Below are 12,500 nucleotides of genomic sequence, written 5' to 3'. Positions count from 1 at the left end.
GTGGAGCTGAGAAGCCTCCCTGCGCTTTGTAATCCGAGTTCAGGGTCGAAAAGGTGTTTAAATGAGAAAGAAAAGGACACACAAAGATCTCATCTCTTCACCTGCAGTAACCTCGTTTCTTTAACTCATTCTGGGGCGAGGAAAGGATTCATGAGACTACACCGTCATGGCATGTCCTGTGCGATGTGTTAGGAAGCTCTAAAGAGTGAACATACGCACGGTTGTGAAGGTTTTTATCTGTTTCTGTCCGTCTTCCTCACCAGGCTGAGTCCAGAGATCTTCCTGAAGAGACCGGTGGTGGAGGGGAACAGGTGGAGGCTGGACTGCACCCTGAAACGCAAAGCAGTGAGTCTGCATTGGTTTTCAATGTCAAACATCACGGGGGGGTAATGGCCGACGTGTCTTGAACGCTGTCCACTCTGCCCTCGATGTTTTATATCTTCACGTCTGTCTCTCCAGCAACAGGGAGTGCGTATCTTTGTGATGCTGTACAAGGAGGTGGAGCTCGCCCTGGGCATCAACTCGGGCTACAGCAAGCGGACCCTCTCACACCTGCACCCCAACATCAAGGTGACTAAAGGATTGTGGGTAGTGAACTGGCCAAACCCAGTGTATTGTACGGGGTTGTTAGGGTCATGGAAAACCTGAAAAAGTGGAAAGTCATGGAAATTTGGTTTGAAGTCATGGAAATTTGTTTTAAAGTTGTGTAAATTTGGTTTGAAGTCGTGTAAATTTGGTTTGAAGTCGTGTAAATTTGGTTAAAATTCATTTCAATTTGGTTTAAAGTAATTTAAATGTGTTTTAAAGTCATGTAAATTTGGTTTAAAGTCATGTAAATTTGGTTTAAAGTCGTGTAAATTTGGTTTAAAGTCGTGTAAATTTGGTTTAAAGTCGTGTAAATTTGGTTTAAAGTCGTGTAAATTTGGTTTAAAGTCGTGTAAATTTGGTTTAAAGTCGTTTAAATTTGGTTTAAAGTCGTGTAAATTTGGTTTAAAGTCGTGTAAATTTGGTTTAAAGTCGTGTAAATTTGGTTAAAAGTCATGAAAATTTGGATTAAACTTGTGAAAATTTGGTTTAAAGTCGTGTAAAATTGGTTAAAAGTTATGAAAATTTGGTTTAAACTTGTGAAAATGTGGTTAAAAGTCATTTAAATTTGGTTAAAAGTCATGTAAAAGTCTTGGAAACCCATTGGTCAACGTGTGTGAGCCCTGATTGTAAACTCACGCTCGCATAACTCCGCTTTGCTATCCGTCTGAATCCATGAGTCTGTTTCTTCACACGATGGCGTCCCAGGTGATGCGTCACCCGGACCACGTCTCCTCCTCCGTCTACCTGTGGGCGCATCACGAGAAGATCGTCGTCGTCGACCAATCGGTGGCCTTCGTGGGCGGGATAGACCTGGCGTACGGCCGCTGGGACGACCGGGAGCACCGGCTGACGGACGTGGGCAGCGTGACGCGCTCCGTGGCCCTCGAGCAGGTCGGTAATCTGCATCTTCCCCGGCCTGTAATACCGCCGCGGCCCACTAGAGGGTCGCGCCCCACAGTTTGAAGAACCCCAGTTCGGATACTGCACGGAAACACAATACGACTCACACAACTACACAAACGCCTCACAGTCGAAAAAACAAATCACTTTCTTCAAACAGACTGTGTTGACTTTTTTGTGTGTCTTCAAGACGTTTAAAAAACAACGACCATGTTCCCTTTTTCAAAAAAACAAACCTGCGTATTCAAACAGTAGTTTACCAGATCATGGATGACAGTTCAGAACTTTGAGTTTAGGAAAAACTAGCATACAAACTGATTTACACGTGGAAAGAATTACAAACATTAGATAGACACGAGCACAGAAAACACACTTAATCACGTTCACCCTGCTTTTATTGATGGCATTGCCTTCCCGACAGGATTTATTGTCGGGTGTTGATTAGATTATATATTGCTTTAGTGGTCCCGCAGTGGGTAAATGTACAGGATCACAGCAGAAAACAGGTTAAAGTGTATATCCATAGTACAAAAATATAAATAAGTAAGTAATATAAATAATAATAAAGAGGGTGGAGAAGTCGGGTTCGGCTGTTTGCAGATGATGCGATCCTGTTCGTCACAAAAGAGTTAACAATCTACAATAGCTGAATTAAATATACATATACAAAATATAAATATACAAATATACAGAATGAATAGAACTATTTTGAACAGTGTATTAACATTATTTTACAAGTTTACAATTATCCTAGCTTGGTGCAGCTAATCTGCTAGCACCCTTAGCATCCACCCTCTGTTGTCTCCTCCCTTCGCAGGCCGGCTCCGCCAGCACTCAGTCCAGCAAGGCCGCGACCGCCGTGGACGGCGTCTCGGAGAGCAACGGGCGGGGGACGCCGCCCGGCGACCCGGCGGACCCGGCGGAGCTGCCCAAGCTGAAGGGGATCGGGCGCAGCCGGAAGGCTCGCTTCAGTCTGTACCGACACCTGCACAAACACACCCTGCAGCACGCCGACAGCGTCAGCAGCGTCGACAGCGCCGGTGTGTAGAAGGAGAATGAGAGGCAACGCTGTGAAGAACACTGCTCTGTATGTGTTTTTATTCTGTGTGTGTGTGTGTGTGTGTGTGTGTGCAGGGAGTGGTTCAGTGCAAAGCCTCAAGACGGGTGTTGGAGAGCTGCAGGGAAACACGCGCTTCTGGCACGGAAAAGACTACTGCAACTTTGTCTACAGGGACTGGATCCAGCTGGAGAAACCTTTTGATGGTCTCACACACACACACACTCACACACACACACACACACACACACACACACACACAGAAACACAGAAACAAACACGCCAAAAAACACACACAGTAAAGCGAACATGGAGTGTAACTAAGTAGCATGAAACACTTTCTCCTCTCCTTCCTCCTCTCCTTTCTCCCCTCTTCTATCCTCTCTTCTCCTCTTCTCTCCTTCTTTCCTCGTCCTCTCTCTTCCTCCTCTCGGTGCAGACTTCATCGACAGGTACACAACTCCCAGAATGCCTTGGCACGACATCGCCTCCGTGGTCCACGGCAGAGCGGCGCGGGACGTGGCCCGCCACTTCATCCAGCGCTGGAACTTCACCAAGGTGCCGTGTGACGCGTGTTACACGTGTTACACGTGTCACATGTGTTAAATGAAAGTTTCTTCATCAGACTTTTACTCTGACACCATTTGTTGACGGAACAATAAACACAAACCTGGCAAAGTCTCAGGAACATTCTGGAAAAACAGCGTTTCATCCTGACGCTCATGCTTTCCATCAGCAGCTGTTTCCTGTGTTTTCCTGTTTCTTTCACTCTTTTCCACTCCTCCTCTCCTCTTTTCCTTTCCTCCTCCCCTCTTTTCCTTTCCTCCTCTCCTCTGCAGATCATGAAGCCAAAGTATCGCTCTCTCTCGTACCCGTTCCTGCTGCCCAAGTCTCACGCCAGCGCCAATGACCTCCGATACCAAGTTCCTGACTGCGTCAACGCCAAAGTGCAGGTGAGAGATCTGAAACACCGAGGAGCTTTTCACTCTCTTCCTCTTCCTCTTCCTCTCCTCTCAAAACACAGATTGTGGGATTTTTTTCTTTGTAATTATAAGAAATGAGAAAGTGGGGATAAACCCTGAAAACCACTGGGTGAAAGAAGAGAGAAACCATGTGAACTCCACTTTGCCACAACGTTCCCCTCGTCTCCTCTGCACAGCACCGCTGGAGGAAGATAACAGAGCATTTAAAAGCCAAAAGAGTTATATAACTACAAAGCTTTCACTCTCTGTTGGCACTCAAAGGAACCAACATTTGAGTGAAATTCTAAAATAAGAAATGCAGGAAGAAGATCCCACCACCGTAGATGATGTGAGATGTGTTCAGTAACGCTTAGTAAATGTGTTTCATTCAAATTGTGTCTGTTTTTAAACTGACACCTCTCTGTGAACATGTGCAACTTCTGCATTTGTGTGTGCACTAAAGATACACACAATATATATTTAATATAATATATCAATCGATATATATAATACATATTTTTATATTGTTTGGTATATTATGTAATTTTTTTATTTATTGTTTTTAATCATTATTATTATTACATTTATTTTAATTTGAATATAATTTATTCACATTAATTTATTTGCATACATTTTTTTATTATTGTTTTTTATTTATTGTTCTTATTTTCTTTTTACATTTGTTTCAATATTTTTTTTACTTTAATTTTATTATTATTATTGAACATTTATTTTTATTTCAACATTTTTTTTAAACTTTATTTTTATTAGTATTATTTTTATTAGTATTTTTTACTATCGCTCTCCAGAATAACTTCATGTTGCGGTTCATAAATGTATCACAAAAAAGCCCCGAAAAAACATTTGCATTTCCCTGATAATGACCAAACGTCATTATGTTTTTATTACGTCGCACATTTGACCCTGCAAAGTGCTGCAAGATATCCACATTTGTTTTTGAAAGAATCGCCGCTACAATAAACACTAACTCTGTGTGTGTGTGTGTGTGTGTGTGTGTGTGTGTGTGTGTGTGTGTGTGTGTGTGTGCAAGGTGTTGCGCTCGGCAGCGGACTGGTCGGCCGGTATAAAGTACCACGAGGAGTCGATCCACAACGCCTACATCCAGGTCATCGCTAAGAGCAAACACTACATCTACATCGAGGTAAACCAGCAGAAAACACACAAAAACACACACACACACGTGAAAGTGTTCCCAGGTCCGTGTCAATCATTCTGTATCGATAAAGTTGCACGCCGTCTCCCATCAGAACCAGTTCTTCATCAGCTGTGCCGACAACCGGACGGTCTACAACAAGATCGGAGACGCCATCATCGAAAGGATCCTCAGAGCTTACAAGTACTTCTTCTCCTCAACTCTTCAACAACAACACCTCATATTTAAATACACTTCGCTTTATACCTGTCACTTTCACATAATCACCTCAGTCCGTGCACTTTATATGAACTTTAATTGTTATATAACATTGTTTTAAATGTAAATGTTCATGCTCCCTTTTTATTGCACTCTGCTTTATGTTTATTGTTGAATGTTTAAAGGTTAGAGGCCTTCCACCATACATATATATATATATATATATATATATATATATATATATATATATATATATATATATATATATATATATATATATATATATATATATATATATATATATTAAAGAGAAGCTCAGAAGTAACACTTGAAGTGTTGCAGTATCTCCTCTCCTTCTTTGCTTTGTCTCAGATCAGCATAGATGCACACAAACAGACAGGAAGTGACAGTAAAAAGATAGACGGTTGAGTCCATAATACTATTTTCTGTTCTTAATTTACATTTCAGCATTTTTTTTTAAATGTTTTTTTCTGATTCTGATTGAAAGTGCTTCACATGAAACCATTAAAAGCATCAAAACATAATGCAGAAGAACACAGGATTTAAAAACAGTTAAAAAAAACTTGTTTTTTCTTTGTAATTATACAAAATAAGAAAAAAACACCCTGAAAACCACTGGGCGAAAAAGGGGAGAGAAAAAGAAAGCACTAAAATGGTTAAAAAGCAAAATAAAAAAAGTTGCAATGCAGTCGCGAGACGCAGCAAACAGAGAAGTCTTCAATCTGGATTTAAAGGAACTCGCACCAATGACCTCAGACACCAAGTTCCTGACTGTGTCAATGCTGAATTGAGAAATTGGGGCAAAAACCCAACATGCGCCAAACCCTGAAAACCACTGGGCGAAAAATGACCGAGGAAAAAAAAGCATTAAAACGTCAAAAAGCTAAATAAAAAGCAACTTTAATAAAAGTTGCAGTGCAGTTTAAGAGATAAAATTCAGTCGTGAGACGCAGCAAAAAGAAAAAGTCTTCAGTCTGCAGGAACCTTGTTGCAGACGTGTGTAACTCGTAGTACTCGTTGTACTCGTAGTACTCGGTGACAGTAGGAAGTTGCTCTGCATACGTTCACACGAGAAGTCTCCTCTTCCTCTTCCTCTTCCTCCTCTCTGTGGCTGTGTGGCGTCTCAGGGAGGGCAGGAAGTACCGCGTGTACGTGGTCACGCCGCTGCTGCCCGGCTTCGAGGGCGACATCACCACGGGAGGAGGGAACGCCATCCAGGCCGTCATGCACTTCAACTACAGGTGATGTCACCAGGAAGCTGCCGGCTTGAGTTTCCTTTGTAGTCTCAGGATCGTTTTGATGAGTTTGACCTCTTCACCTCCTCAGAACCATGATCAGAGGAGAGTTCTCCATCATCTCACAGCTGAAGAAGGAGAGTAAGTATTGTTATTATTAATATTATTATTATTAATATTATAATAGTGGATTATAACGATCATCTGAGGCAACAGGTTTGAGATGGAAAAGAGAAAAATGTTGTCCTTATTTCATCCTCTCATCTTGTTTCCTATATCCTGTTTCCTCTCTCGTCTCCTCTATTGTTTCCTGTCTCCTCTCCTCTATTGTTTCCTCTCCTCTCCTATTGTTTCCTGTTTACTCATTCCTCCCCTCTCTTGTTTCCTCTCCTCTTCTCTTGTTTCCTATCTCCTGTTTCCTGTCTCCTGTCCTCTTTTCTATTGTTTCCTCTCCTGTCTCCTGTCTTCTCGCCTCTAATGTCTCCTCTCCTCTTTACTCTCCTCTCTTGTTTCCTTTCCTCTTGTTTCTCTTATTTCCTGTCTCTTGTTCTCTTCTCTATTGTTTCCTCTCCTGTCTTCTCGCCTCTATTGTCTCATCTCCTCTTCTGTCTCCTCTCGTCTCTTTTGTCTCCTGTCTCCTCTTCTCCTCTCCCTCCTCTTTCCTCCTCTTCCTCTCCTCCTCTTCCTCCCCCCCCCCCCCTCCCAGTGGACGACCATTGGATGAACTACATCTCCTTCGCCGGCCTGAGGACTCACACGGAGCTGGAGGGCCGTCTGGTCACCGAGCTCATCTACGTTCACAGCAAGATGCTCATCGCCGACGACAACACGGTCATCATCGGTCAGTGTCTCTTCTTCTGTGGTTCTCTTCTTCTGTGGTTCTCACTGAGGACTCCATGAGGCAACTTTTCCTCTCTGCCTCGACACCACTGAGCTGTGATGACATCATCTCCTTCAGCATGTGTGCAGCTGACAAACACTCTACTCTTTTAGAGCACCGTTTAAACAGGAAGTGACTCCTGACGCAGCTCCGCTGCGCCCTCTGCTGGCCGACGAGGCGCAACAACAAGTCTAAAGGCTGAACATTGTTCTTAAATACGAATGATAATGCTTTCTTATTGGCATTTCTGTAACTTGTGTCTACATTTGTATTAATTAATATACAGACAACATTTACACACGTGTGTCCAATGAAGGCGTACAGTCTCCAACACAAGGTTTATAGAAATAAAATATAAAATGCATGTTATTTATAGCATGATTCCACATGCAAGCACTATGGAAGACCATTTACGGCACAAAAAAATCATAATTCTGACAAGAAAATATATATATATTTTTTTTTTAGGTATGACAAAAAAATTTTTTTTAAACATCATGACAAAAACAAGTCGACAAAAAAAAATGTATGACAAAAATGTTTTGGGGGAAACGTCATGACAGAAAACTCAACCCAAAAAAAACTTGACAAAAAAAAAGGCGACCAAAAAAAAACTTGACAAAAAAAAAAAAAATTACAATTTTTTTTTTAAACATCATGACAAAAAGAAGTCGACCAAAAAAAAAGTCGACAAAAAAAAAAAAAGGTATGACAAAACAAAAAGTCATAATTATGACACACAAAAAAGGAGATTAAGAGACATATGAAGACAAGCCGCACATGCACACTTACTATCTATAATTTCAACTTTGGTTTTTTTTTGGTCATATTTTTTATTGTCATTGTTTTATTTTGATCATAATTTTGATATATATATTTTTTTCTCCATAATTATGACTTCTTTTTTGTGGCGGGAATGGGCTTCCATAAAGCAGTCCGATAAGTGCAGACATTAAGTTTCATCCTTTGTTCTTTAAATGTTTTATTGCAGGTCAAGAGATAATAAACAGTAAACAATATATAGATATATATAGATAGATAATATAGATATATATATCGTTATTTTACTTGCATCCTGTTGTCGTTCCTGCGCGTTTTGTTTCAGGCTCCGCGAACATCAACGACAGGAGCATGCTGGGAAAACGCGACAGCGAGGTGGCGGTGATCATCGAGGACTCCCAGAAGGTCGCCAGCGTGATGGACGGACAGGAGTACCAAGCCGGACCCTACGCCCTGCAGCTCCGCCTCGAGTGCTTCCGGTGCGTGTGTGTCTGTGTCTGTGTCTGTGTGTGTGTGTGTGTGTGTGTGTGTGTGTGTGTGTGTGTGAGAAAGTACCGTGTTCCTCACTCGTCTCCTCCCGCTGAGCAGAACCGTCCTCGGCGGCCACACCGACGCCAGCATCGACATGTCGGACCCCGTCAGCGACCGCTTCTACAAGGAGGTCTGGATGACGACCGCCGGACGCAACGCCACCATCTACGAGAAGGTACGCAGGGGAGGAAGAGGAGGAAGAGGAGGAGGAACACACACACACACACACACAGATGACTGAGAGAGGGATGTTACAGAACACACAGATGTCATCAGTATAAGAGAATATACTGTATGTATATAAAACTCTTTATATACAGTATATATTTATATATACGTACACATGTTACCTGCTCGTCAGTGAATATAATACACACACACACACACACATATATATATATATATATATATATATATATATATATATATATATATATATATATATATATATATATATATATATATATATATATATACACATATACACACCTATATACACACATTCAGACACATACACTTATATATACACATATTTATATATAGTGTACATAAAGAGTTTAAGGATTCACTGAGGAGTCTCGTGTGTGTGTGTGTGTGTGTGTGTGTGTGTGTGTGTGTGTGTGTCGGCAGGTGTTTCGTTGCCTCCCGTCCTCCCTGGTGAGGAACATGTCCGAGCTGGAGCAGTACCAGTCCAAGCCGGGTCTGGCGCAGGCCGACCCGGCCCGCGCGCAGGAGGAGCTGCGCAAAATCCGGGGCTTCCTGGTCCAGTTCCCCCTGGACTTCCTGTCCGAGCAGAACCTCATGCCCTCCGTCGGGACCAAGGAGGCCATGGTCCCGACGGAGATCTGGACATAAGGACTTGGCGGCGGCTGCGGCGGCTTGTTGCACGTCGGGATTTATTTCTGGATCGCGTCCGTCATCGACGTTCCTGCCGAGCACCGACGGAGTCTCTTGAATCTGTTTCTACTGAAAGAAAAAACACTAAACCGGAGGATCAGTTTATTTAAGTCGGCGTTAACACTTTCGGGACGTATGAAGAATCAGAGGACAGTGTTTGAGACGGCGTGGGGATTCTTTAGCCGTTTTTTATTTGGAGGAATCAACTCAACTGCACATTTTGACCTGTTGGGAACTGTCGGAGAAGCTCGCGAGGATCCCAGACGAAGCCTCCGGCTGCAACGCTTCAACAGGATCGCGGCGGTGATGGAGTTCCTCCTGCATGTGCTCGTCGTCTGCTGTTTTTTTTTGTTTTTTACGAGCTCCCGGAGGATAAAAAAGTCGGGACGGGGTTGAAAAAGCTTCTGCCGTCTCGGCCGCATCGTCCAGGAGGTTTTGACGCTGGACAGACACTGTGCAGACCTGTGGGTTTCCCTCGTCGTACGGTGGTTTGATTCTACTCGATGTGCTGCGATGCATGCTCCAACCCATCCCTGATGTATTATAGTTTCCGTAAAAAAGGCGTTTTTTTTCTTTGTGTTAAATGGTTTGAATGAACTTGAATGCGTTAAATCAAAGTGTGCAGAAGGTCACGCGGACTCGGAGGCGCGATGCCCTCCTCGGCCAGCAGGTGGCGCTGCTTTCCTTAAAGCTGCGTCTTCAGAGTCCAACACGGGCCTTTTTTCACTTCTCCTCTCTTATTCCCTTTTATTTTTCAGTGCTGAAATACTTTTTGAACACAGAACATGTTTGTTTCTCCCCGTTCAGCATGCAATGGACGCCAGAGGCCACGCCGTCATGTGAAGAGACAGTTTTTTAAACATTTCTGAATTTGCTCGTCAGCGGTTCTGGTGAATTTCTCGAGGGAAATATGAAATGATTGTTCTCGTGAATGTGCAGCTTGTATCCGTCGGAAGGAGTTTGTTTTCTTGGTTATTCTCACGGCAGCGTGATTGACGGCGTGGAGCAGCAGCCGACCTCATTCGTAGATGTTCCCGGAGATGTATTCATATCATTGGTTCCTCGTCGATTACTCAATCTCTTTCATTTTAATTTCGTGCCAAGGACGAGCTGCAGCAGCGCCAAAATACACCAGAAACTGAAGCGTCGCTTCTATTTGGATCGAGCCCAAACGCAAACTTTACAGCAAACGACTGACGAGCGATTCTCACGAAGGTTTTGAAACAATGTGCAGGGAGGCGCCTCCAGTGAATATCAATCAATAAATCACACACAGGTATTCCAAAGAAAGAGCTGCACAGCCTGTAATTAATGTTTTGTGAGTCTCACGCCCCAAAACACACAAAAAGAACCTGACATCAGCAGACATGACTGCACTTAATGGGATATAATGAACGTGTTGTTGTGTTATGGGACCAAACATGTGAATGTGAACTGCAGGTGATGACATCGCTCCCTCAAACACTTTGTACCCTCGCTGTATCTGTCTGTGCATTATCAACGGATTATAAATCATTTAACATTCTTTAAAACATGTTTTTTTGTGTTGGTGTGTGTGTGGACGCTGGTGGATTTGTAACGAAACCCAAATGTTTGGTTGCAAATGTTTGTTTTGAGCGTCATCCAGCTGTCCACCACTCATGTACAATACTTCTTTTTGTACACTTTGACGTCATTTAACGCCGTGTAACTCACAATCTAGACGCCTAACAAATAAATGTGCCTTTTTGAATTTGTGTCTTTTTGTCATGAACACAAGTTAAAGATGTAAAAACTCACTTTCTTTCTTTTTTTTTGGATAAATCTAAAGCTCTGTCAATGTTTTTGCTTCTTTTTTTTTATTATTTCAGCTTTAACTTCAATGTAATCGATGCAGACGTCTCAAAAACAAAGCCAGGAAGGTGTAAAGCTGTTAGACACTTTGACGCTGGAAAGCGAACGACTGGCAAGTTTTAAACTTGTTCTGGCAAGCGACACAATGGATCGGTGAATTCTGTGGAAACGTTGCTCACACACCTGGAAGGAGAAGCTGCAGGTGTTGTTTTGTTCAATCCCGTTTCTCAATATCGGGTGTTGTCCACCTGAGAGCTGCTTTTAAACACACTGCAGGTGTTTAAGCAGGTAACTCAGTTTATTCCCCCCGGACTGAGTGAGAACGTTCAGATTGAATGTTTTCACCCTTGAATAATACTTTGAAAGGAGTTTTCCAACGGGGGAAAAGACGTATTGAAGTACAAGTACCTTAAAATTATACTTAACTAAAGCATTGGAGTAAAGTGCAACACAAGATAGAAAATAAAAACTTTGCTTTCTCATGTAATGTACATAAAGGACGAGTACTAATGTCAGTATCTTAAATAAAATGTCTCAACAGCGAGCACACACTCATACAGAACCACACACACAGAGACACAGACATACATACTTACATAAACACACACAAAGAAACACACAAAGTCATAGACAGACACACACACAGAAACAAAGTTTTTTGTTACATAATACACAGATGTCATCTATATAAGAGAATGTATATTTTACATCTTACCTGATATACACACACACACACACACACACACACACACACACACACACACGTATATATATGACCTTTATTTAACCAGATAAACCAATTCTCAATTGATTTTGACCACACACACACACACACACACACACACACACACACACATACACACACGTATATATATCACCTTTATTTAACCAGATAAACCAATTCTCAATTGATTTTGACCACACACACACACACGTTGTGAGGGTCGTTGCAAGGAGAGAAAAAACAGAAGTGAGGGAGTCCCTGCTGCCTCACTAAGCCCCGCCCCTTAAGAGGCGTGGCTTGGCTAGCAGCGCGCGGCCCCTCCTCTCTCTCTCTCTCTCTCTCTCTCTCTCTCTCTCTCTCTCTCTCTCTCTCTCTCTCTCTCTCTCTCTCTCTCTCTCTCTCTCTCTCTCTCTCTCTCTCTCTCTCCCTCCCTCCCTCCCTCCCTCCCTCCCTCCCTCCCTCCCTCCCTCTCCCTCCCTCCCTTCACTCGGCTGTCACACAGCGGCAGCGGCGGCAGCAGCAGCGGCTCCAGGACGCGCAGCTTCCCGCTTCTCCTCCGCGGCGCTTCCGCTCTCGCTGTTCCGTCTCCATCGCGCGGACATGGCCCCGGACGAGCGGGTGCACGCGGCGCTCGCGCTCCTCCGCGCGTGTGCGCTCTAGCTGTGCGCCCCCGCGGCTGACCCGAAGGCTGTTATTAGTATTATTTTTTGGGAGACTGTG

The 12,500-nt window shown here is 43.1% G+C and overlaps 2 protein-coding genes across 19 annotated transcripts in view; both read left to right on the top strand.

Moving 5' to 3' along the window:
* pld1a (phospholipase D1a) overlaps window positions 1-11,154 on the top strand; it is a 31,077-nt gene extending 19,923 nt beyond the window's left edge. For both annotated transcript variants that reach the window (XM_068579929.1, XM_068579931.1), the window contains exons 12-26: window positions 264-345; window positions 460-570; window positions 1,294-1,479; window positions 2,306-2,528; window positions 2,623-2,751; window positions 2,985-3,103; window positions 3,385-3,498; window positions 4,559-4,669; window positions 4,776-4,864; window positions 6,028-6,141; window positions 6,227-6,276; window positions 6,842-6,976; window positions 8,121-8,274; window positions 8,384-8,501; window positions 8,957-11,154. In XM_068579929.1, coding sequence (XP_068436030.1) covers window positions 264-345; window positions 460-570; window positions 1,294-1,479; window positions 2,306-2,528; window positions 2,623-2,751; window positions 2,985-3,103; window positions 3,385-3,498; window positions 4,559-4,669; window positions 4,776-4,864; window positions 6,028-6,141; window positions 6,227-6,276; window positions 6,842-6,976; window positions 8,121-8,274; window positions 8,384-8,501; window positions 8,957-9,181 — 1,960 coding nt within the window. In that variant the 3' untranslated portion in view covers window positions 9,182-11,154. The remainder of the gene's footprint in view (window positions 1-263; window positions 346-459; window positions 571-1,293; window positions 1,480-2,305; window positions 2,529-2,622; window positions 2,752-2,984; window positions 3,104-3,384; window positions 3,499-4,558; window positions 4,670-4,775; window positions 4,865-6,027; window positions 6,142-6,226; window positions 6,277-6,841; window positions 6,977-8,120; window positions 8,275-8,383; window positions 8,502-8,956) is intronic.
* A 1,139-nt stretch (window positions 11,155-12,293) lies between these two features.
* Window positions 12,294-12,500, top strand: part of tnika (TRAF2 and NCK interacting kinase a) — a 57,427-nt gene continuing 57,220 nt past the window's right edge. For all 17 annotated transcript variants that reach the window (XM_068580650.1, XM_068580649.1, XM_068580643.1 and 14 more), the window contains exon 1: window positions 12,294-12,500. This exon is cut by the window's right edge and continues 188 nt beyond it. The gene's annotated coding sequence lies outside the window, so the exon portion shown is untranslated.

The sequence above is a fragment of the Clinocottus analis genome, unplaced genomic scaffold, assembly GCF_023055335.1.
Source record: "Clinocottus analis isolate CAN_PGR_092001 unplaced genomic scaffold, fCliAna1.0.p SCAF_17, whole genome shotgun sequence".
Classification (NCBI taxonomy): Eukaryota; Metazoa; Chordata; class Actinopteri; order Perciformes; family Cottidae; genus Clinocottus; species Clinocottus analis.
Note: the sequence above shows the minus strand (reverse complement) of the source record. Positions and strands in the feature narration are given on the sequence as shown.